This window comes from Tripterygium wilfordii, chromosome 18 (assembly GCF_013401445.1).
Source record: "Tripterygium wilfordii isolate XIE 37 chromosome 18, ASM1340144v1, whole genome shotgun sequence".
Lineage (NCBI taxonomy): Eukaryota > Viridiplantae > Streptophyta > Magnoliopsida > Celastrales > Celastraceae > Tripterygium > Tripterygium wilfordii.
In genome coordinates this window covers 250,829-275,832 of record NC_052249.1, presented here as the reverse complement: position 1 = coordinate 275,832, position 25,004 = coordinate 250,829, and the positions used below count along the sequence as shown (strand labels likewise).

The 25,004-nt window shown below is 37.3% G+C and overlaps 5 protein-coding genes across 6 annotated transcripts; 2 read left to right on the top strand and 3 right to left on the bottom strand.

Moving 5' to 3' along the window:
- On the top strand, positions 1-3,961 carry LOC119984719 (receptor-like protein kinase HSL1). 2 transcript variants are annotated; one of them, XM_038828801.1, is made up of 3 exons: positions 1-2,990; positions 3,243-3,578; positions 3,685-3,961. In XM_038828801.1, the coding sequence occupies exons 1-3, from the start codon at positions 425-427 to the stop codon at positions 3,708-3,710; spliced, it is 2,928 nt and encodes a 975-aa protein (XP_038684729.1). In that variant the 5' UTR covers positions 1-424; the 3' UTR covers positions 3,711-3,961. The 2 variants fall into 2 exon arrangements, with proteins under 2 accessions (XP_038684729.1, XP_038684728.1); XM_038828800.1 differs by having other exon boundaries at positions 5-2,990; positions 3,243-3,961.
- A 2,189-nt stretch (positions 3,962-6,150) lies between these two features.
- Positions 6,151-8,132, top strand: LOC119984633 (NAC domain-containing protein 73-like). Its single transcript, XM_038828678.1, has 3 exons — positions 6,151-6,560; positions 6,647-6,836; positions 7,270-8,132. The coding sequence occupies exons 1-3, from the start codon at positions 6,393-6,395 to the stop codon at positions 7,806-7,808; spliced, it is 897 nt and encodes a 298-aa protein (XP_038684606.1). The 5' UTR covers positions 6,151-6,392; the 3' UTR covers positions 7,809-8,132.
- A 97-nt stretch (positions 8,133-8,229) lies between these two features.
- On the bottom strand, positions 8,230-13,302 carry LOC119983921 (guanylate-binding protein 2-like). The gene is made up of 9 exons (XM_038827656.1): positions 13,115-13,302; positions 12,516-12,680; positions 11,913-11,978; positions 11,585-11,722; positions 11,337-11,450; positions 10,931-11,016; positions 10,101-10,701; positions 9,905-9,982; positions 8,230-9,790 (listed from the first exon to the last, which is right to left on the bottom strand). Exons 1-9 carry the CDS (start codon positions 13,283-13,285, stop codon positions 8,753-8,755), a joined length of 2,457 nt encoding a protein of 818 aa, XP_038683584.1. The 5' UTR covers positions 13,286-13,302; the 3' UTR covers positions 8,230-8,752.
- Positions 13,303-15,765: 2,463 nt separating this feature from the next.
- On the bottom strand, positions 15,766-18,301 carry LOC119983992 (zinc finger protein NUTCRACKER-like). The gene is made up of 3 exons (XM_038827732.1): positions 17,946-18,301; positions 17,455-17,851; positions 15,766-16,866 (listed from the first exon to the last, which is right to left on the bottom strand). Exons 1-3 carry the CDS (start codon positions 18,058-18,060, stop codon positions 16,125-16,127), a joined length of 1,254 nt encoding a protein of 417 aa, XP_038683660.1. The 5' UTR covers positions 18,061-18,301; the 3' UTR covers positions 15,766-16,124.
- A 4,313-nt stretch (positions 18,302-22,614) lies between these two features.
- Positions 22,615-23,352, bottom strand: LOC119984477 (glutaredoxin-C9-like). Its single transcript, XM_038828453.1, has one exon. It carries the CDS (start codon positions 23,251-23,253, stop codon positions 22,840-22,842), a length of 414 nt encoding a protein of 137 aa, XP_038684381.1. The 5' UTR covers positions 23,254-23,352; the 3' UTR covers positions 22,615-22,839.
- Positions 23,353-25,004: the final 1,652 nt, after the last annotated feature.

Sequence of the window (25,004 nt, the reverse complement as noted above, 5' to 3'; positions counted from 1 at the left end):
TCTTGCATTGCACTGGTGATAGGCCTGAAAAGCCCATTTAACATTTACCCTGACAAAGTGACAAGACGCAGAGACTTGGGTGTCGAAGTTTTGAACCTTGTTCTGTAGATTAGGCATCCATTAGCCATTGCACATTCTCGTGAGTGAATTTTTTACTGCAGGGGACGATGAAATTGGATTTGATCAAGATCTACTCTCTCAGTATCAGAATCTTCAACATTCCATCTCTGTATACACTAACTCTGAGCTGACTCCCATTGACTCACAGAGTATCCTGCTTTTGAACTACAGAGCTTCAATCTGCCACTTCGTCTATCACATCATCCAATTATGCTCTCAAAACCCAGAATCTGATGCTTTAGAATTGCTTTAAGAAACCCGAACACGACCCACAAATCCATTCCCTTTCACGAACCCAAACAAAATGCTTCTTTTTCTTCTGCTTCACTTGTTTTCTCTGCCTTTCTCTGGTCGCTGTTTAAACCAAGAGGGTTTGTATCTTCAACAAGTGAAACAGGGCCTTTCCGATCCAACCCAGTCACTCTCTTCATGGAAAGAACGAGACGAGACTCCTTGTAATTGGTTTGGCATCACCTGCGACAACACAACTCGCCGCGTCGTCTCGGTCGATCTTTCCAACTCAGGGCTCTCGGGTCCCTTCCCTGCTTTCCTCTGCCGCCTCCCTTCTCTCTCATCCGTCAATTTTGCCGGTAACGAAATCAATTCATCCCTCATTGTCGATATCGACGGGTGTCAGAATCTTCAGGAGTTGATCCTGTCGGATAATTTTCTTGTTGGCAATATCCCGGAATCTCTGTCTTCGTTGCAGAATCTCAGAGTGCTTGATTTGGCGGGAAACAACTTCTCCGGTGACATCCCGTCGAGTTTTGGTCAGTTCCGGCGACTGGAGTCGCTATCCGTCGCGGGTAATTTACTCAATGGAACAATACCCAGTTCGCTAGGCAACATTTCTACTCTTCGTGATCTCTTACTAGCTTATAACCCGTACACGCCGATTCAAATACCGAGTGAATTCGGCAACCTCACGAGTCTCGAGATTTTCTGGCTCCCTTACTGTAACCTCGTGGGTTTAATCCCGGAGAGCTTAGGTCGTTTAACTCGGCTGACAAACCTAGACGTGTCATGGAACCGACTCACTGGGTCAATTCCAGGAACACTATCTGGGATGAAGAGTATAGTCCAGATTGAGCTCTATCACAACAATTTATCAGGTGAGATACCTCCATCGCTGGGTAATTTGACGACGTTGAGGAGATTTGACGCGTCTTCGAACAGGTTGAACGGTACAATTCCGAACGAGTTATGCGAGTTACCGTTAGGGTCGCTGAACCTTTTTCAAAACCGACTTGAAGGTGCTATACCTGAGAGCATAGCCAACTCATCAAATTTGTACCAGCTCAAACTGTTCAACAACAAACTCAGTGGACGAATACCGAGTCAACTGGGGAACAACTCGGAGTTGACGTCGCTGGACTTGGCTTCCAATCAATTGTATGGGGAAATACCGAACCACTTGTGTGCCAAAGGAAGCTTAGAGGAGCTAGTCTTGATCTACAATTCGTTTTCTGGGAATATCCCAGAAAGTCTGGGTAAATGTGGGAGTTTAGGCCGTGTCCGGCTGAGGAACAACCGGCTATCCGGCACAGTCCCTGACATGTTCTGGGGACTCCCACACGTGTATTTGTTTGAGCTTTCTGATAATTTGTTAACTGGAGAGGTGTCTAAGATGATCTCTCATGCTAGTAATCTCTCACTCTTATTGATTTCAAGGAATCAGTTTAATGGGTCTATACCAGAAGAGATTGGACTCTTGAGCACTCTGGTGGAATTCTCTGCTAGTGGTAACATGCTTACAGGTCCAATTCCGGAGAGTTTTGTAAAGTTGAGCCAGTTGAGCAGGCTTGATCTTAGTCATAATGAATTGAATGGTGAAGCTCCTGTTGGAATTCAAGATTGGAAGTCTCTCAATGAGCTTAATTTGGCAAATAATAAGCTTTCTGGTAGTATCTCAAGTGAAATAGGGAGCTTGCCAGTGCTTAATTATCTTGATCTTTCGGAGAATGACTTCTCTGGGAATATCCCACTTGAATTACAGAATTTGAAGCTCAATTTGTTGAACTTGTCGAACAATAGGCTTTCCGGAGAGTTGCCTCCTCTGTATGCCAACGAAATTTACAGGAATAGTTTTGTGGGGAATCCAGGCTTGTGTGGTGACTTGGCTGGTCTTTGTCCTCATATTGGTGAATCTAAGAACAAGCTCAATATGTGGATTCTTCGATCGATCATACTTGCTGGAGTAGTATTTATTATTGCGGTTGTTTGGTTTTTCATCAAGTACAGGAGTATTAAAGAGGTGAAACAAGGAATTGCTATATCGAAGTGGAGGTCATTTCACAAAATTAGCTTTGGTGAATTTGAGATTGTTGATTCACTTAAGGAAGATAATGTGATCGGAAGTGGAGGTTCCGGGAAAGTGTACAAAGTTGTTCTCAGTAATGGTGAGACCGTTGCAGTGAAGAAACTTTGTGGAGGGACTAAAAAAGACGGTGCCAGCGCCAATTCTCAGAAAGACGAATACGAAGTTGAAGTTGAAACATTGGGGAAGATTCGGCACAAGAATATTGTTAGACTGTGGTGTTGTTGCAACACTGGGGTTAGCAAGCTTCTGGTCTATGAATATATGCCAAATGGGAGCTTGGGGGATTTGTTGCATAGCAGCAAGGAAGGCTTGTTGGGATGGCCTAAAAGGTATAAAATAGCTCTGGATGCAGCTGAAGGTTTATCTTATTTGCACCATGATTGTGTTCCTCCACTTGTTCACAGGGACGTGAAGTCGAACAATATATTGTTGGATGCAGAGTTTAGTGCTAGGATTGCAGATTTTGGGGTCACTAAAGTTGTCGTCGGAGTTGGTAAAGGAGCAGAATCCATGTCTGTGATTGCTGGTTCTTGTGGTTACATTGCCCCAGGTTTGTTACTTCACTTCTAACATTGCTTAATAGTCTAAAATTGCTTGTTCTAGTTTGATAATAATGTGACATGATCAAATATGTACTTTTATCAGTTCCTTTCCTTAAGAATCATTATGCTTCTTAGCCTGCTTTACTTATCAGTTAAGGCTCTGATTAATGTGAGAATTAGTCTATGCATTGTCATCCCTGTGACATTGTTCTTGAACATCCGTATTTGGTGTCTAATTCATTTGCCTTACACTAATGCAGAATATGCCTACACGCTTAAGGTGAATGAGAAAAGCGACATCTATAGTTTCGGTGTTGTGATGCTTGAGTTGGTAACCGGTAGACGCCCCATAGATCCGGAGTTTGGGGAGAAAGACTTGGTGAAATGGGTTTACACTACCCTGGACCAAAAAGGGATTGATCATGTTATCGATCCTAATCTCGATTCCAGTTACAAAGAATTTATATGCCGGGTTCTCGACATTGCCCTCTGTTGCACAAACTCTCTACCTATTAATCGGCCTTCAATGCGAAGGGTTGTGAAAATGTTACAAGAAGCAGGTGCAGAGAAGAAGGTGAAAACAGGCAAGAAAGATGGTAAGCTCTCCCCATATTACTATGAGGATGAATCTGCAGGAAGTAATGTTTGAGATAGTAGTAGCTTTGTCCTGAAATTTCATTTTCCTTGTATTTGATTTCATGGGGCAAAGGGAATGGGAGAGCAATTAGTTTGATAGAGATATTTGGATGTGCACAGCTTCAAAAAGCAAATCTACAGTGAGTCACAGATCAAGACGTTGAAAATAGTGTAGCTGTTAGTGTTATGGTTGTAGACTTATAGTTAGGTGAATTCCTATCTGGTTAGGTGAATTTTAAGTTTGTAAACATGCAAAAGCATTAGATTTTGTTGTCTATCCGTGTGGCTGAGAACACTCACAATCGAGGCACAAGGATGCAATTATCAAAGACGTTTTCAGTAATTATGAGAGACGTCCTCTATCAATGAGCTAATAGCCCGTGCAGGTCTTCCGTTGGGCGGCTGGGTCCCGCGATGCCAAAAGCGAAATAATTAAATAAATGCTGTCAAAGTTTCATGTTTGAATGAATCTTCACTCCATCTCTGAAAGCTCAAAGCCGTGCCTTAAATTAAGGACCATCTGGGAGGGCCTAGCTGTATGGATGTGTTTGTTCATTTGTCTTCCATGGCCGCCTCTCACATTAAGTGAATTGGGTACATTGTGTTGCATATGGAACATGACAGAATAGTTACCTAAAATTTGACTAAAATGGGGGGTTTTTTTTAAAAAAGAAAAAAAGGTCCTACTTTGTCTCACCTTCAGTATAAATACTCAGTGGGTTGGTACACCTACAAAATCTAAAAGCAAGTTATGTGCAATGTCGGTAAGAAGGCTTATTCAGTTTGTTGAAGACAAACCAAAAGAAAGAGAATTTTCATCATTTTTGGAAGCTAGAGATATACATGGTGAATTGGTGATGGTCCTTAGGTGTGATAGAATTATGTCCGGTCCAAGTGACCGAATTTGTTCCACCCGTATTAAATCAAGTTTGGATATAGGTTATATGTTCGAAATCCAAATTCAAACACAAAGTTTCGTCTGATTAAACACCGGGGTCAGGGTCCAAACAAAGAAATTTTGTCCGGTTTATTTGTCCGAACCCTAACTCGAATTCGGATTTGATCAATTAAGTACGTACAAAATCTAATCACGGTTAGGGTCTGAACATGTAAATATCTTATAAACACATAATATTCTCTGACCTGAAACTGATCCGAAACTGATTTTTTGTCCACCCATGCTTGAAATGGTCCTTTAAAGAGTAAAGACACTATATGCAACGATATTGGGCTCAACCGAATTGATAGAAGCCCCAAACCTAACTGCTAGGCCCACATCACGTCCGGTCCATCCTATTCTGCACATTATACCAAAGAGCATCGAGTCTATTACTCAATTGACTATGATAAAGGCATTAAGGGATGAATTATCAAAACTCCAAGGGATTGACCGAGTTGTTGGTTCCTGACATTCTATACAAATTTATGGGTCTTAGGTTTGAATTTCTATCGAAAACTTTGACCGAGTTGTTGGTTCCTGACGTTCTATACAAATTTATGCGTCTTAGGTTCGAACTTCTATCGAACACTTTGAGACCACGCTCCTTGCTAAAATGTTATCATGAGGATTCTTGTTTTTATGTCTTTTTCATCTTTATGTTTAGGCAAACAAAGATGTGTCATAGCAAATGTAACATCTAACAGCTTTAATTCATTCTTTGTGTTTGACACACAGAAAAAAAGAAAAAAAAAAAGAGATTGTAAACCCCACCCAGAATCCAAAAAGGGTTCTAAAGCATGCATGCAGCATGCATGATACACGTTGTACTCAAGAATAAGTACAAGCCAATCTAGCTAATCCAATTGTATAGTGTTAAAGTCCCACCACATTGTTTGGTGAATAACAAGCAATATTGTTTATAAATATGACCCAACATAAAAACATTCAAGACATTTTTTAAAAAGACAAAATCACGCGAGTTTGGGGTTCAAATTGTGGTCAATACTTGAAATGGTTCGGGTCAAAACTTTTCTCTCGCCTCTTTCCTTCTGTTTCACGCACATAGATTAACAAATCTACAAGTCTAATCAATGGATAAAATGTATACAGTAACGCAATAGGTTTCCTGCTTTACATTTACATGACATGAAGTCTACACAAAGAAATATAATTTGGCCGTTAATTAATTATATATACTATTTTGTTGTGTATGTATATATGTATAGCTTTATATACACTCTAGGGTGACATTATACCAGCAACCTCTCTTTCTCTCTGAGGGTGGTGACTGGTGAAACTGTTCCAAGAACCCATTAATTGCTTGCCCCATCTCCACTCAACCTTCATTGTTAATAATCTTTGTTGTTTCTTTTACACTTAAGTTTTCTCAAACTAGTTTCAAGACAAATCTCAAAACTACCTTTTAGACAAAAACACATGAAAACTACATTTATTCTCCTACAAGTTTCCACATACACAACCCCAAACTTGAGATCCAAGCAAGCCCTTTTTCATTGTAATTTGAGTAAATAATAATATTTATTTTTCAGGTATAGCTCATGTTTCTCTCTAAAAGTATTAGTGTTCAATCATGGAAATAAAGTACTTACAAGTCATAAGAAGAACTTAATTTCCTTACCAACCAATACAGGATATCAAATTTGGGCTTGTTGGAGACAATATATGCAAGTTTGCTTTATTTTTTTGTTTTCTACTTTGGATTCATAGCTTCTTTTTCTCTCTTTGTTCTCTTATCATGAGTACTTCTACTACTACTATTGCTTATTAGGAGTATTGTGTGGGATGAAGCATAAGAGAGGCAACCAAGAAGATCATGACTTGGTGTAACGACTGCAATGATGTTCAGACAATAGAAAGTACATCCCCACCTGCAACTTCCAACAATAACAACAACAACAATGTTGTTATTGCTCAAAGACACAAAGAGAATCTATGCAAAACTTGTCCTTCATGTGGTCATCAAATCAAATGCCAAGACCAGGTAATATGTAATGACATGTTGGGTTTTGTAAATTTATTTCTATGGAGAATCATGATTCATAGATGTATATGTTTGGGTGTTTTTAGGCTGGGATTCAGGATTTGCCAGGGCTGCCGGCCGGAGTGAAGTTCGATCCGACGGATCAAGAGCTTTTAGAACATTTGGAGGGGAAGGTGAGGTGTGATGCTAGGAGGGTTCACCCTCTAATTGATGAGTTCATACCAACACTTGAAGGAGAGAATGGGATTTGCTACACCCATCCAGAGAAATTGCCAGGTCAATTTCAATATGTTCCCAATACACAAATTTTGGTTATCTAATTATGTCACGCAAGGAGTTTGTGAATTGAAATGTAGATGAATTTCTACATGTACATTCACATTAACTTAGAGATGAATTTTCCTTGCATTGTCTTCTATCTATGTTGAATCTCTTTGGGGCTAAACCGTATGGACTCGAGAGGTCCTGAGTAACTGTGAGCAATATCTTTGTGGTCACACGTTAGGCTTGGGCTCAGCTTACCCTATCTTCATATGAGAAACTTACCAGAAGCCCGAGTGTAGATCCATATTGGATGTCGTTGTCGATTAAAAAAAAAAAAAGTCTTCTTTCCACATAACCCTAATAAGAATTACATATTGTGTTTGATCATAATAACATGTTGTATAACAGTTGATATAATAATGTTCCAGTATTTGATTTCTTGTAGGAGTTAGCAAAGATGGTCTAGTGCGCCATTTCTTTCACAGGCCATCAAAGGCATACACAACAGGAACCAGGAAGAGAAGGAAGGTGCACACAGATGCGGAGAGCGGGGAGACCCGGTGGCACAAAACAGGCAAGACCAGGCCAGTCTTCTTTTCTGGCAAAATCAAAGGATACAAGAAAATACTTGTTCTCTACACCAACTATGGCAAGCAAAAGAAGCCAGAGAAAACAAACTGGGTGATGCACCAATACCATCTTGGCAATAATGAGGAAGAGAAAGATGGAGAGCTTGTGGTTTCAAAAGTTTTCTACCAAACACAGCCTAGACAATGTGGTAATACTACTAGCAATTCAGTAATGATCAAGGACTCACTAATGATTCCAAAGTTTAAGGAAGTAAATGATCAGAGTTCTCATCATCATCATCAGACGTACTATAATCCTTCATTTATGTCTTTTGATCAAGGTGGGTCTAATAGGTCGAGTTCTCAACTAATGCCACATTTTGGTGTCCATGATGGATCTTCTTTCATTCCTTGAAGAAGAAGAGATTGTGTTTTGGAGGAATAAATTAATGTTCTTACCTCTTAATATATATATATATATATGTTTTAGGACAGCCACCAAAAAGGGTTGGAAGGAATAAGGTTTCTTGGCTTAAAAGGGTAAGAAACAAAGATTCTTCTTAATTTACATATAATAATTTTTGTTTCTATGTGATGCATGTGCTTTGTACAGTGTGAGGAAAATGTATGTTTCACACCAGCCTTGTCATGTTGATAGACCAACTGTACAAAGATTGTTCTTACCAGATTGACTATTCCATGACATGTTTCACATGATAGTTGATATTATGTCGCTTTATTCTCCTTCTAATGTATCTGTTTACTTTGCCTACTAAGAGAGAGACACATAAAAAAAGGTTCATGATAAGAATAGCCGTACTTTTTTATAACTGAAAACGATATCATAAAAGTTTATCTTTCAACGTACGATATAAACCTAAACTCAAGTCATTAATTATGCATGTACAAAAGTTTCTCATATGACGACATGATAAATTAGACAAAGTCCGGTGTATGACCATAAAAATATTGTTCCTAGTGAAAATTGAACTCATAACCTCTTGAGTCCATACTAAGAGATTCACCAACGATACTATCACCTGATTGGTTATAACCGTACATTGTGTTGCCAACAAAATCCCAGGAGAAGTTTTCTTCCTCAAAAAGTAATCATAGAGTGCAGAAAGCTTTTCTACAGAAAGTTCTTTGGAACATACCATTCTTATCTTGGCTCATCTACCAATCAGTTTGCTGACTTGAGACTAAAACATGTTCAAAGTTAAAACATGTCCTTGCGATTACCAAAATACCTGATAATAGGCTCAACAAAGCAGTTTTGTACATATTGTGGTCTGGCCTGACGTAATCTAACTAGTTAAGTTTTGTTAGTCAAACGCAAAACTCAATTTGTAGTTGACATTACTGTCTCTGGAGGACAAGTTTTTTGTAAAGATCCAGAATCTCTTTCTTCTTGGGCCTCTTCAGCTCAAGCAATTCAGCACCAAAACCATGTTTCATGAGCTCTTGCCACAGTTCAGTCACAGTAAACTTGGTGTAATCTCCTAAATTAGACTTCTGGCTTCCACTTTTATCTTCATTTGTCATAATTGGAGAATTCATGTCTTCTACAATCGTACATCTGCAAGGGGTCATTGAGCTCTTGGGCCTTTTTGATAGCTCGACCTTTTCATCATCAGTATCCATGCAGACAAAATCAGAAATTATTTTAGGGGGCCTCGAACGTTTTCCACAAGAGTTACTTCTCTGCTCAGAATCTAGATGAGTTTCATTTTTGGAGTTGGGACTCAACTCCAGCTGAAGTAACTTGACTTCTCCCTGAACGCAAGAAGGCTGAACGGATGGGGCCTCCATCATCTCATTTGCCACTGAGTATGCTGCACATTCAGGCTCTGAGCTACTCTTAAGAATTTGAACCGAGCCAACCCCATTCTCATTTATTAATTTCAATAAACTCTTTATCTCCTCTTCCCTCTCCTTGACCTTTACTTCAAGTAATGCAGCCTTAGATATGACACTCTCTTCTGAGACCCGGAACCTGTCAACTTCACTAGCCAGGTACCTGTTTTCTCGCTCCAGGCTTTCAATATGCCATTGTGTTTTTTCAAGATGGGCAAGCCTTTCTACTGTCGGCTGTTGAACACCAACTGCTTCTATTTCAGAAGAAAAATCCTTTTCGTGCGCAGTGCTCATAAGTTCACTTTCTACACCGACAGCCTTTTCCAGAACTTTACACCTTTCATGTGCTTCCTCCGACCTTTTTAACTCAGAGCGGAATTTCTGATCTAGACAGTTTTTCTCCTCTTCTGGCATCTGGACTTGTCTCTTCAATGTTTGAGCAGAAGCTTTGACAATTTCATTCTTGTCAACCAACTCTTTTATTTGAAGATTCAAAGCTGATGACTCTGATTCATAGTTCTTTATTCTTGATTCTGCAGCCTACATATAGTAATAACGCAAATAGGAAAAATCACATGCACGCAAGCAACAAGGTAGTTTTCCCTAAGCTTCCGTATGGTAATGACTCGTCGAGCACAGATCAAAGATGCTCACCTCTAACTCCAAACTCAGAGTGCTTACATGTTGCTCTGCAAGCTCAAGCTTTGCTACCTTGTCCTCAATTTCGGTATCCTGCCACTCCAACGACCGTGGAAAATAGCTTGCTTAGTGCAGGTAATAAAAAAAAAAACATAGCCAAAGATAAAGAACTAAAGGGTGGTGGGGCGGCAGAGAGAAAAATATACACTACCTTTTCTGCCAAGGAGTTGGAGAATACTGTCCTCAGGGAATCTTCTCTGTTCTGTAGCCCCATAGTTAAGCATTCATGCTCAATAGCGACCTTCGAGGCTTCTTTAACAGCAGCTTCATATTTGTTTTTCCACTCATCCGACTCCTTTTGAGCTGACTGGGACCGTTCATTAGCTGCAGCAACTCTTGCTTCAGTGAGAGAGATCCTGGCCTTGAGAACTGCTATTTCTGTGTTAAACTGATTGTCAGTAGCTTTCTCCTCAGTCAACATCTCCTCATACTTGGTTTTCCACTGCAAGGTTTCCTGTGCAGCAGAGTCGATCAGTTTTAACAAAGAAGAACATCTCTCCTCTGATGATCTAAATCTGCCTTCCAAATCCGTAATCCGGCTCCTAAATGGATCAGAAAGCTTTTTGATGTCATCAATGGCATCCTCATAACATTTCTGATATTCATTTCTAAGCTTGTCACTTGATTCCAGCCTCTTGGTCAGGAGTTCCACTTGGTCTTCAATAGAACAGCATTTCAATATGAGATCATTATTCTCTGATGAAACTTCTTCGATTTTCTTCTTGGCATGCTGGAGTATGGGACCTTGCAAACTGAGATTCAACGGCTTTAGATATAAGTTAGCTTAACTCTATAAGAAATATTACAAACACTAGATTTCCCTAATGCGTATGGTAACACCTAAGATGGAAAGACTAAGAATATCATTTTAACAGACCGGATGATTGCTACATAATTGGAAACAAACAGCCATGGCGCACAAGGCATTATGTTACAGCCCCCAAGCACCCCCAACGAGGAAAAGAAAAGAACAAAATTAACCTCTGTTGCATGAAGGACGAAAGATTCTGCCATTTTGAGGGACCATGAAATGATGCTTCAAACTCTGATAGCAGACTATCAAGAACCTGGAAAATGTACTGATGACTAAGCATGAATAATAGGTCTCCTGATAAGTGATAACTGAATGTAGAGCTCAGAGCCCATATCAAACTACACAAATAGAAACTGGTTAAACGAAAAATTAATCACAGAAGAAGTATATCAAACACTTACGAGACAGTTTCAAAATGTTTGGAACACAATCCAACGGTAATTTGGTGAAATGGGTTTTTTAATTTGTTAATATTAGTCCCTTAAAGAAATCAAATTGATGATGTGCTTCAGAACTTACTATTTGTTGCCAAAATCAACAAGTAACTACCACAAAATCAAGACAAAAAATCACCTCATTTTTAGAAGCTACGTCTTTTACACCGCGTGGTAACAGCCTTAAGGCTAGCTCTAGGTAATCATGAATTTTCATTTTTGCACCGTCACCAGCTAAATCTTGGTAAAAATTCTGCAAATAACAAGTGGAAAAAGCCATGTTAAATATAAAATTAGTACATGAAACAGCACATTCACGAAATCCACATTATAGCATTGAGAAAATATCACCAAGCTTCTATCGATAAATAAACAAAGAATAATCACCTTTAGCAGCCAAAAAACGTCTGGAGATAGCTGCTCAGGCATAGAGCCGTGTCCTTCTGAGGTGCTAGCACAAATGTGCTTGGTCATTTTGGTAAGACAAGAGAGATAATCAAGAGCAGCTTCATCAACACTACCCATCTGAACATGGAAGGATGAAAAGACATAAGCAACACTGCTAGAAAGTTAATATAAATGATACATATCATCATGTACTCAAGGCTAAAGAGCGTAATCAGTAATCACACATTAAAAATTTTTGTCCCTGCATTATTATAGAAAAAGATAAATCAACAGCCAAACCAGCATGGTACTTTCGATATGCCCTGACCTGGTTGCAAATAAGCATGCTAGATACGAGGACGGCCAAGGATAAAAGTTGAGTGCCATATGATCCCTATCGAAACGGAACAATTAGTAATTCATATAAATATGCAAGTACTTAATCTCAAAGTAAATCCAAATTATCCAATATTTCAAAAACAGGAACCATTGATTTGGTTAGGCAAAAGAATTTTCAAACTACCAAAACAAAGTAACAAACCTTTGATAGGAGCTACAAGCTTGCTTTTTTAATTACATCAACAACGGGCGAAGAAATCTGATAACAATGACTCCATTGGCTACTTGATGACGTTAGAAAGAAATGAGAGTACCTTTGAGAGATATTTTAGATCTTTCCTGGGGAAGTATCTTCCAAAATAGACAATACCGAAAACATTGGTACTCTTGCAATCACTTTCTGATCTTTGTAATCTCAAAGTCTATTGGTTGTACTAGGGTTGCTTCCCCTAAATGCCATTGGATCTATATATTTTTTACTTACAAGTTACAAAAAAACTTGCAAAAGAACCATTCTTTTCGGTACATGAGTTTTTTACAAGAACCAGAGAGATGCTGCAACACATAATAGAAAGAGAAGGAAAATCCAAACCGTTTGATCATAAGCATCGATTCCTTCGGCATCCAGCAGTAAGAGATTGTATTTGATTCCATCATCCAGTGCTGTTGTTTTAAGAGGTACAATCCATGTCCAAAGCCCTTTGGAGCATGGCTGATAATCTGATGAAATTTGAAAACCCCCATTACTGCCAAGAACCTGCAGCAAATTCACACCAAATGTATACTTGAGTTTGGCTTGAAGGGACGATTTTACTCAAAAGCAGTATCATTGAACAAAGTTTACACAATTTGTCATCAGAAGCCCCACCAAAGCATAAACAAAAAGACTCCATTGTCCATAAAGTCTCCGGCTTTTAACAACCAAACCCGAAGGAACACAAAAAATACAACCCAAATAACGCGCAAGTGCTAACGATTCCCGAGAACTTACACAATGTGCAGTATCCAGACCCGCCAAATAATACAAAAAGTTGGCATCTTTATCAAACCCCATACAAACCCAAGAAAGAAGAAACCCATATTTGCGAGAAACACTAAAAACCCACAAAAAACACAGAAACGTAATGTATTTTATGAATAAGAGCCAATCGTGGAAAATAGTTGTTGAAGCGAGAGAGGAGAGCGGGTTACCTGGTTTAGAACAGAGCTTTTACCCTGACGATCAACCCCAGAGACAGAGAGCAGGGCAATGGGACCCTTGACTTGCTTGATGGCATCCACGGCTTCTGGGTTCACCTTGACCTCTCCACTCTCGTCGTCACAGTACACGAGGCGCATTGGCCTCGCAATAGTTTCCTCCATAGCGTTTACAACCTTCTTTTTCGCTCAGTTTCTTCATAGGTTATCAGAACCGGCCCCACGACCATGAATGTCAAAGATAAAACCTGTTGACTCAAGGGTCAAAATTCAACTGGCTGGACCGGGGTCACGTTAAACCGCATATATTTTTTAAATAATTTATTTTGTTTATAAATGATATAATGTGAAATTTGATATAACTTAATTCAACTATTAACGAAGAAAGGCATGCTAGAAAAACATATTGACTAGTGATTGTGAGGCCCCAATTCTTGATTGGAGGGGACACCAAAGCCTTTGCCCTTTCTTCATGTCAAAGAGTTGAACAATGAAAATAGATGGGATGACGAATGTCTAATCGAATTGTTAGGATGTCCCAAATACCTACATCATTGCACTTCCACTTGATACCTATCGTAATGATAAACAACTCGTCTCACCGTGACCTCCTCTTAAATTCTTAGAACTTTTGTCACCACATCTCCACAGGCCACAACCGCAAGGGCAAATGCAAGTTTGGGTTATATGTTATCCAAATTCAAATATAAAATTTTTAAAAATAAAATAAAGCAGACTGGGCCACGCAGGTTTCACGGGCAGACCGAGAGCATCGAAAGGGATACGGACGAGTCACAAAGGGTCAAATGCAAGTTTGGGTTTACAGCAAAACCGGTCCGGCCTTGAAGAAAAATCCTAAACCTTATTTAGTGGGCTTTGTTCATCATCATCATGGGTTTTTCTATTCAATCTCCATAAATTTGGAGTGGGAATTAAAAAAGACGAATGACTATTCGGTCACTGGGCTTGTCTGTGCCAGGGTTAAAGGAACAATAAATGGTAAGTCTGTCATTTCTTTGTTTTATTTTTTGGAAATGGAGTGATTGCATAGACAATTTTAGTTAAGTTTTTAAGTGTGACAACGATAACATATTTATATTTGCACATTTTTTTAAAAAAATTTCCAATTATTATAGCTCGTAAATTTGGAAGGTCTATGTGGTTTTTTTTTTAAAAAAAATACTATTGAGAAATCTGTTTCTCTTTGAAATTGAACATTATTGGACACATATATGTCTAACCCAATCGATTGTTTATCAAATCACCCCTTATGTTGGAAAGGTCTACATGAATTTAGGAATTGTGATGTGATGAGAAAAACGAAAGGAAATAATTTTTTTTATGTATGGCGAAAATATTGATTTCGAATTCTTTAATAATCAATATTGAAAGACTAATATTTCAAAAAAAATAAATTGAAAGCCTGAAATATTGTAAACTATTATGAATTGTGATAATTGATTGATTCTATTTTATAGTAATTGGATAATATTTCTGTATGTAATTTGTCACAGTATAACAGCTCCTGCACAAGGAAAAATCGAATCAAATATCTATATCATTTGAAACAACGTATATATTAGCATTTGAAACAGCATTCTCATATTGTTTACCAAACGTAACATTTGTATGAACTAGAAATAAATCCTCATAATGTGATTGACGTCTCCCAAAGTTATTTCTTTTGTGGGTCTCTTTATATGCATAGGCTCCAATATACATTACGCTTCTGCCAGAGCCAGCAGTGTAGAAAGTTAAAATGAAAAACATATCCTTGTCATATAGAATTTCTGATGGCATGGATACTTCACTTTAGATATTGACATTGTTGGCCACATCAAAAGCCAAGATTTGGAGCTGCTGGAGTACTGTTTTGTACTTGATTGACAATGTCTTTGAGTGGAATTTTTATAATTTGGATTGCTCACAATACGATGCTTGTTAAATCATATGCATGTGTGTGGTATTTCATAAATGTTTCGAGTTCGAACCTTCCCTGTATTCAAAAAAAAAAAGAACATAATTACTTTTCTTTTTCTTTGCTTTGCTTTGTTGTTTCTTTTCCGTGTTGGTGTATATATCATCAATTTTATTAATTAGAGAGCTGGCATGCATAACATGTATATATACAACTTAGGGGAAGTATTCCTTATAATATAATCTCAATTGACAGACTTGAATTTGTTGGTGTTCTCTAGGGCTTATTTGGCTTATGAAAAGCATTGGAAAGTAACTCCTACTCTATGAATCTACCACTTTTATATACACACTATATATTGGCATGAAAATAGAACAAAAAGATATAGGTTGTTTTTTTTCTAAAAACAAAAAATGTAGTTCGATATAACTAAACACTATTTTTCAAAATCGAAGCATTCGAAGCCAACTACACTTGGCACGTACCTCAATCATCTTCCTCTTGCAAAACATGCAATTGGTTGCGAATGAATCTATAAAATAAAATACAAAGCCGATGGTTTAGTTGAGCGCTACAAAGTGTGTCTTGTTGCTAAAGGTTATAGGGCTTGGATTACCATGAAACTTTGATGACGGGACTTTCATATCTTTGTTGTGCTTCATAATCTACTTGAATTCTATAGCTAATCTTAATATTGCTTGATATTATACAAGTAAGCATGATAAAAAAAGAAGAAGAAGGTTACATTAGTTTATTCAAATGATAGGCTGATTAAACCTATGTAGCATGAGCTAAATTAAATCAAGCCTTTGAGCAATGAAGATACCTCTTTTTAGTTCAGTTTGACAAACACTTTCTACAACAGAAATTGAACACAAAGCATCCAATAATGGAGCTCAAAAGGAGGCTATATATGATCACTTTTCCCCCACTACTCCACCCTCTCCTCCTTTTTTGCCAATATTAAAGCCACCACTGTTTCTTAAAGGGATCAGCTTTCACGGTTCAAGAGAATATGCATGGATCTCCTCTGTAACTCTTCAACAGCTAGCTCATCTTTTCCTTTTACCCCTCAAGTGTTTGATGTCAAACCCATCCATTGATTGATGATGGGGGGCCGATTGTTTCTTCACCAACACCTAGGAAGTCTCGGGTTTCCCCTCTTGGACAATCTTGATCACTCTCTATTCGCCGGCGTTTGACGGCAGCTGGGCATAGCTGGTTCTCCATTTCATTGCTTACAAGAACACAACTAGTAGCTATGGGGTATTTGTTCATCCCATGGTCTTGAACTTGATTGTTGTTATGGGATTTCAACCCAAAAGTACTTCCTGGAAATGATGGGTCAGTTGAGGTAATTGCCCCAATTTGAGCTGCCTTTTGTAACAAAGCTGTGGCTGACATGTTCGGTGAAGGTGTTTGATGAGAATATTGTTGGTTCTGGTTGCTGTATAAGGAAGGAACACTCACAAGCTGCTCCTTCACATTGCTTAATGGAAGTGAAGTGCTTGTAATTAGCTCTTGATGAAGATGATGGTCAGCACCGTTTGATGATAAAGATAACTTGTTTCCGAGAATTGACCAATTCATTTGATAAGCAGATGGTGCATGAGTATGATCAATTGTTGATTGGTCATTGTTGCTTGAGATCACTGGCTTGAAAGTAGAAGTGAAATGTTGAGCCATATTAGGTGCTAGTACTGGAGCTGCCCCCATCAAGTGATGATCATAATTTGCAGCTAAGTCGATGTTTGATGCAGCATTTACTCTTGCTGTTTCTTCAGCTAAGGCGTCGCAGAACGCTCGATGAGTGATGAAACTATCTCTCCTGATCATCATCACATAAAATTTGTATCCCAAACTCAATTTTTAAGCTAGAAGATCATATTTCATATATGATGAAAATCATAATTCAGCACAAAAATAACAATCTCTTAATTAATTTGTGGTCACTAGCCATACTTTTTTACTTTTTCTCAAAATTGAGGCAGATGGATCACTTTCTTTTTTTTTGGGTAATCAAGGAATCATCTAGCGTAAACTTCAGGCTAAACAACATGTATCACGTTGGCTATATGTAATACTTGGTCGAAGCTCATGCAGGTAAAAATAGGGCTCTCCTAATCCCTCTTCGGAAGTGGTCCGAAAGCCCATGAGATAAAAAAAAACAAAACTCCAAAGCAATACTCTCAGGGTTCGAACTCCGATCTAAACGGTATGCATCCGTTATTAACGCAGAGATATAACCAACTGAGTTATTACTTCGTGGTTGAGATAGATCACTATATACACCAAATGAAAATCACTTTCATGCTTCATTTTGACTTGTCTTCTTGTATAAAGTGATGAATTAATGCCTAATCAAAACTATATGGAATTACTAAAATAAAAATCAACCATTTTATATATACTTTACCTTGAAAAAAGAGTGCCACAGTCACATCTATACTCTCTAGTTCCACAAGTCTTAGAGTGCGTTTTCCAATCTGACTTAACAGCATACCTCTTTGAGCACTTCTCACACTTCCACTTCTTCTCTCCATGTTTTCTAAAGAAATGCTTCTTTATACCTGTTAAGTCCCCAAGAGCCCTAGATGGGTGATGGTGAACACAAGTCTTTTCAGGACAAACATATACTCTCTTCTTCACTTCCTTGCTACTCCTCTGCTTCAGCTTCCATGGAAGATTGTGCCCTCGTCGATGGAGTTGCAGATTTTGATCTCGTTGAAACCCTTTGCCGCATATTTCACACACGAATCTGTTGGTCGCCATTAGAGTCCTCGGGGAGAAGGCTATGACCTCCGCATCAGGATCTGCATATATATGAAATCATCCAAAATTTGAATATACTGTTTGTTGGCCATTTTGAAGGGGAAAAAAAGACAGTAAAGAAGAAAATAGACATACCTGGTGTTCCTGGGAGGTTTCTTTTCTTCTTTACAAGAAGAGGAGCAGGAGGATTGGATCCACCATCTGGGTTTTGGACAAAATTCCCATTTGAATTCACTGTTGCTTCTGCCATCTGACAAGAAACCCAATAAAGGAAAATATCATGAGAGAGAGTCGTGCTTAAGAAAAATTAACCCCAACAAAATTAGCAATACTCTGTTATTATGGATCTCAATCCTCTCAACCCTAAAAAACATAAGGTGATAATATATATTATACGAGACCAAAGACTCGCTCTCTGTTACAGACATGAAAGTGTGCTTTCTAATTAAAAAATGGAATAAAGAATTGGTGTAATTTGTGAGAGGCGGTGAAAAGTTCAAAGTTGGGATGGATGGAGAGAGATGGAGAGGAAGAGGAGGTGTATCATGACACATATGATGCGGTCGATCGAGGGGGTCGAAAGTTAGTCTACCTGCCTTTTCTATTTGGAATGATTATCCCATAATTTGCTTTGCCTTTTGTTTTCTTATTTTTCTAATCAACTAGTCTCTTTCATCATCCGTACACAAGATTCTCACAATGGACTAGCTATCCCGGCATAATATTGTGTGGTAAAACGCATGCACAAGGCTCTCGAAGTGGCCTATATATTACACTTTTGTAACTTTATCATTAGGTCACATATTCATCTGTAATATATATTGTGGTGAATGTTAAATTATATATTTGCAAGAACCCCACAAATATTAGTTCAAACTTTGTGTGGAGACTAGATTATCCTATATGTACTACTATATATTTGGCAGAGATATGTTGTTAACTTGTTATGCATGTAGATATTTTTCGTTATTTTAATTTGTTTTTACGAACCATGATACTGATGGCAAGGGGACACTAACAACTATTGCTGGTCAAAAGATATATACGTACAACCCATATGTGGCTAGCTACCGATGTATGATTGTATGCAATTATGCAAATGTTTTGTAGTTCGTACACTCAATAATTTGATTTAGAATTCTGTTTCTTTTCAATTATTGTCAAGGTAAGATGTGACAAATTATAGGCTAAATATCCACAAATTATAGAACTAACTTATATATGATCAAGCTCCAACTAATATTGTTAAGAACCTATAATTATAGGCTTAATTATATTCTTGGCATTTATATATATATGCAAAATTCTTAGGTGCGGAGGTCCCTAACTTATAAAGTTACGGACTTCGCTTTTTGAGTCATTTTGAAAGTGACTGGTTTGAACCTCACTTGCTCGAAAAACAGTTGAATTTGCAACGTCCACACCTATTTATAAATCGGTCTTTTTCTTGGTATATGTTTAGTCTAAATGAAAGTTTTAGACAAGAATTTTGATGCTTCATGCATATGAATTTCAAATATACAATTCATGATCACAATTTTATGTGATTCAACACTTAATTAATGTAATTATCAGACAATTTAATTGATATTCTTGGATTACCTTCTTGTTTTACAAATCTGTGGTGCACCGTGCACGTGACCCAATTGTCAATGAAGGTAAAATCCAGAGGAAACGACGAAACGAAACAAAGAAAATAAAAGGGAATAATCGTTCAGTGGACATTATATATGCATACTTGACCATGGCATCTTTCAACTCACATACAAGATTTGCTACCCACTTGCCCTATTTCACCAGTTGGTACTACAATGTTGTTGGTCATTTGAGTATTCACTTTTTTACCTTTAAGAGATCATGGGTTCAAGGTGGGATGCGAGATTATTTCTTGAAATAAATACACAATGCGTTAATGTTAGGAGCCGGTCCATACATCTACCGTCATGATCTACACACGTCGACAGTATTTAGTCCCAACATGGTTATTTTTGTAACATTTATAAGGATTTAATAGATGAATTGAAAGTAGAATTACCTCTGATCGATCTGTTGCGCATTCTTTGAATGGTACCATGATCAACTTTATTTATACATGCTAGCTTTTCCTGACATACTTTGTTTTGCTTTTCATTTGTGTGCAATGTGGGGATTTCTTGCTTCATATCAAAGCCATGACATGCTTTGTATTTGCTTAATTGGTAAGCTAATGGATAGATAAGAGTCCTACGTAGGTTTTGGTAAGACACAACATGTCAAAATATGATTAGCCTCAGCAAAGTCAAATATTGCTCAAAAATGGTCATATTAAGGTTGACATTCACCTTTCAAATTTGGGTTTATTGTTTAGACATGCAAAATTATTTAAACAAGTATTTCTCGAATAAAGCTAATTAGTTGAAACATCGATCTAGCTTTCTTATGAAAGCATGCATATATGTATAAAATAAAGTAACATCTATATACATACAATTTCTCACATGAAATTAAAATGATTCGTTCTTAATTTTTTTACCTCCATTTTAAACTTCATCCATCTGAAGGTGTTGAATATTTAGGGAGTCTTACATTTGAGTTCATAATCAATTAGTATCTCACGCGTCATATGGATTTGAGGATAAAAAATGGACAATTTTCCGGTCACAATGCTCAATTAACTAAAAGAACTTTGAAATTTGTAATTATTTATATATTAATAGTTTTGATTCTTTTGAATAATAAGTAATTAATTAAGGTGGCTACGGGATAATTAACTGGTAATTAGTACATGTTAAAAGACAGAGAGCTGACACAGGCAGTGAATTTTTGGAAATATGGGGGAGTCGTCCCCTTGTGAGCCGACTGTTCCTGCCTACTTCTCCTTTAATCATAATCTAATCATTTTTCTTTTTTTGCCTTTAAACTTTGTTTAACATATTAAGTTTGTTTAGTATATTAAGTTTGGATTTTAGCTGTTGAACTGTGGCGGCCACAGAATATTCTCTCTTCTGCAACACAACACCACATCCACATCTCTAGCTCTCCCTTCCATGCTGAATGAATATATTATATAATTTAATTCATCGGTTGAGAAACCAGAGAAAATATTAATTATTTGATTAATATTAATTAATAAATAAGGAAAAGCAAACTGTTGTCACCAAGGGTATGTTTGTTTCCCAGCTTGTCCTTTTGTTTGTAAACATAATTAGGCCGGGGAGGGGAGACTAGCTATATATTTTAATTATTTGTTTGTTCAAATCAAACCAAGAATGACCTAATTGACCAAGTTGTAGAGAAATTCAACTTGTTTTAGCATGTAAGTTGCTGTTCACAATGTCCCTGTAACAAGTCCATCCCTCCACACTAATAGTATTAATTTGTCCATTTTGAGACCAAATTCACACAACTTTATCTTTTCGTGTCCAGCACCAACCCATACTAATTTAGGTTTAAGGAAACCGATTATTACTAGTTAGAAAAATTTGAGCGCAATTATATTCTATACTAAATTCTCACATCTAAACAATGTGGGAGCGTACCATCCTATCAGTGCGACCACCATGCTCAATCAATTCCAATTTCCAAATGATGATGTACTCGTGCATGTCATGCCACACACACACATATATATATAAATTAAAGATTCTCTTTTTGGCCATGGAAAGCAAAGTTAAAAGCACATCCCACTCTGTCTCTCATAAAGTGTACGTATGATACTTAGGTTTCACTATTTTCCCATTTAAGATAATAGGTTGGGAGTTGGGACCTCCTTTAGAGAGAGAGGGAGAGCATGTAATGCCCAAATGAAAGTATTAATTAAGTATTGAAATATAAAACTGTAAGTATACATATATTAGCGTGTTAATTGATCAGGCTAAATGAAACAAGGTGGCTATCAAATTTCATGCATGAGCACTAACGAAGAAGTTCCACTACTAAAAACAAGTCTGAATTTGATATGATAAGGATTTGGTTGGTGATCATCCAGATAAAGCTGTTAATAATTGTATCATGAGAAACATTGTCATGAGGAAATTAAGAATAAGACAAGGCCTTGTTCAAAACCTTTATTCAATAAAGGGATATATATATATATATATATTGGATCCGATGTATCAAATAACATGTTTTCTGTGCTTAAGAAAATAAACACGTTAAAACATTCACACTATAAATATATATGAATCGAATACCTATCAGAAGAACGAAACACAAAACAAATTGACCCGTCCCAAAGGATATGCGGGTCCCACATTTAATTGTGCTCAAAATAGACCCATTGCAAACCAATAACCAACAAAGCATTCAAAAGCTAGCAGGCCCATATATCTTCCACTCGATCGGTTTGCCACAACAATTATTCTTAACTAAAAAGGATGCAATGATTTACATAAAAGTTTGATCCATCATCCATACAAGTTGACACTTTAGATATTCGACATGGGTTTAAATTGGGACGGTATGACAGTGTGAGTTGCGCCATTTTTTTAGGGCTGGACAATCTGTGGACATGGAAAAATAGAACGGCCCACATAAGACTAAGAGAACCGTGTACTACATTGTGCGCCAATATTAGGGCGAAAGGTCAGCAAGGCCCATTTTTTGCAACGGAAATGAGCCATTGGCGTTGGACTAAACCCAGTAGAGGCAACAAACGAAGAGAGGTCAGAGTCAGAGCGGTTGTTCGATTCATAAATAGCAGGCGACACTGCGACAGGCGTATAGAAGGCTAGAAGCATTTCATTAAACAAGATTGAAATAAAAAAAAAAAAAGAAGAAGTCATAAATCATACCAATTAAATTCAAATAATCAATTAAATTCAAATAATCAAAAGACCAGAAAGCCTTGAAATCCCATAAAATTAAATCTACTTTGTATTTCTTTTCTTCTGTTACAAAAATATAATTAATCCTAATTTTGCCAATTAAAACAATCCTGGATCCTTAATTTTCATGGAGTCAACTAGCCAGAAACCTACTGCAAGGAAAAAAAAAAAAAAGAAACAAAGAAACAACGAAAAGAGGGCAAGATCAGAAATTGACTAATCAATCAAAGCCACAAGACTCCAGCTTCCTTCAAGATAGGAACCAATTCGCCAGAGATATGAGTTTCCATAACTCTATCCAATCCTCCAAACAAAGTCCCACCAATAAACACTGCTGGAAGCTGCTGCACTTTCTTACCTTTATTGACAATCTGATCCAATTCCTTCAAAATTCCATCTTCCTCCTCTTCATCAATCTCATAAACTGGAGGATTCACGCCAAGCCCTAATAGCAGTCTCCTCACAACGTGTCCCATACAACATCCACGCCTTGCGAACAATATGATTGCATTCTCAGACACCATGTTCACCACCTTCTTGTTCACCGTCTTCTTGGGGGTTATGGTTGATGGGTTTAGTGGGTGGTTGATGTTGGTGTAAATGGGTAGCCATGACTTGTAAGGAATCGCTTGCTGCATTGTTATGGCTTATATATATATATATATATATATATATGTTGTTATACACAAATATATCAAGAGAGAATTAAAGAGGTATGTTTATGTTATGATGAATGAATTGATGGTCGAGCTGAATATGTGTGTGTATATATACACACATAAACAATGGACAATATTTGAAAGGGTCATTGCGTCAAGGGGAGTTAGGCTTCGTCGCTTAATTACGCGTCTGTGTTAGTTGTGGATTACGTTAGAGTTGTCAATTCTTTTTTGTTTTCTTGTTCTAAATAGTACCATCGTTTAGTGCATATAGTTTTTTTTTTGGGTAACGTGTAACCCATTGATAACTAAGCAATAAATCTCGAGACGCTTGAAAGATTCCGCAACCCTTTTATTGGATCAGCTGAGGCCTGGGCCGAGGCCCAATATTGAAAGATAATACAGGGTGAAATTCACACACGCTGAGTTGAGCAATGACTCATCTTCCTAATTATAATAATGGAAACACCAATGAAATTTGAACTCACGACCTCCCACTTACGCTAATAGTTACCGCAGTCAAGTTCACTATCTTGGCCAACGACATGTTGTTAATAGTGCGTATAGTTGTTATGGTCCAATAAGACACTTCAGAACCACTTAGATAATAGTTCAGTAGTGAATCTCTATGGAAATAAACCATATGGACTCGAAAAGTCCTCAATTCAATTCTCATAAGGACCAAAACTTTTATGGCCAAGCGTCAAGCTTTGGCCCAACTTTCTTTGTTCAAGTGAAAAATTCATGTGCGCACATGTTTGATGACTCTAATTTAGGCCCACATCAGATGTATAAGAGAACACATTTGTACGTTGTGTTTCTCGGTTAAGAAAAAAGACACTTTAGATTTAGAATGATTGAATGAAAATAAATTAATTAGAATGCTTGAATTGGTATGGATGTTGGTATGGGTCCATGTTTGTGACGTTTACCAAAAAGTCGAGAAAAATAATGTCTATATGTCTACACACATAGATATGAGGTGATTGGCCACCGACAGAAGTAGATTTGAAAACATGGTATTTTTTATAAATATGTAAGACATCTAGAAGCAAAATTTAAATATAAATGTAAAACAAAGAAAATATAAACAGTTAGCGTTGGAATTCAAAGAAAAAGAAACTTATAAGTAATTTCATGATGCCATGACATAGCAAACCTCGAATTTTCTCTATTTTGCTTGGAGATTAACACTAATTCTGATAATATAGTTTAGTTTTTTTTTTAAAAATACGACGTAACGAACAAAATACAAAAAATTTAAAAATTAAAAATTGCCGCTCACGGAGGATGACGCAGGCCTGAAGACAAGTTGATGATGTCATTCGTGGGCCCCCACATGGCAGGAAATGAATATCTCCGAAGACTTGAGGGGTAAACTTTTTTAAAAAAAAATAAAAAATGACAATATATTATATAAATATCCAAAATACTCAACAATAATATATTTTAAACTACTATTAACATGATTTTGGGTAGAACTATAATAATTCCAGTCAATTAGAATTGTAGTCCTCCAAATCCCTATTTTTGAGTTGGCAGGGTTACAATTTTAATTGATTATAATTGACTATAATTTATCTTCAAAATCATGCTAAATCTCATATTTTTATTGGAAAACGGCATATGGATGATAAGAACATGTTACATTAACAATTACTAAAAGGTTATCCTTACATTAAAATTCGTAAGAAACAGTACCATTAAAAATTTATGAATAATATTGTATT

Bases quoted from the DNA above. Each gene is read 5' to 3' on its own strand.
- LOC119983992 (XM_038827732.1), bottom strand. From the start codon at position 18,060: ATGGCAGAAGCAACAGTGAATTCAAATGGGAATTTTGTCCAAAACCCA. The intron at 17,852-17,945 runs GTATGTCTATTT...ATATATATGCAG, and splicing joins AAACCTCCCAGGAACACCAG to ATCCTGATGCGGAGGTCATA. The intron at 16,867-17,454 runs GTAAAGTATATA...GATGATGATCAG, and splicing joins TGTGGCACTCTTTTTTCAAG to GAGAGATAGTTTCATCACTC.
- LOC119983921 (XM_038827656.1), bottom strand. From the start codon at position 13,285: ATGGAGGAAACTATTGCGAGGCCAATGCGCCTCGTGTACTGTGACGAC. The intron at 11,723-11,912 runs GTCAGGGCATAT...TTCCATGTTCAG, and splicing joins GCATGCTTATTTGCAACCAG to ATGGGTAGTGTTGATGAAGC. The intron at 9,983-10,100 runs GTAGTGTATATT...TTGGAGTGGCAG, and splicing joins CCAACTCCTTGGCAGAAAAG to GATACCGAAATTGAGGACAA.
- LOC119984633 (XM_038828678.1), top strand. From the start codon at position 6,393: ATGACTTGGTGTAACGACTGCAATGATGTTCAGACAATAGAAAGTACA. The intron at 6,561-6,646 runs GTAATATGTAAT...GGGTGTTTTTAG, and splicing joins AAATCAAATGCCAAGACCAG to GCTGGGATTCAGGATTTGCC. The intron at 6,837-7,269 runs GTCAATTTCAAT...GATTTCTTGTAG, and splicing joins CCATCCAGAGAAATTGCCAG to GAGTTAGCAAAGATGGTCTA.
- LOC119984477 (XM_038828453.1), bottom strand. From the start codon at position 23,253: ATGCAGCAAGCGATTCCTTACAAGTCATGGCTACCCATTTACACCAAC.
- LOC119984719 (XM_038828800.1), top strand. From the start codon at position 425: ATGCTTCTTTTTCTTCTGCTTCACTTGTTTTCTCTGCCTTTCTCTGGT. The intron at 2,991-3,242 runs GTTTGTTACTTC...ACACTAATGCAG, and splicing joins TTGTGGTTACATTGCCCCAG to AATATGCCTACACGCTTAAG.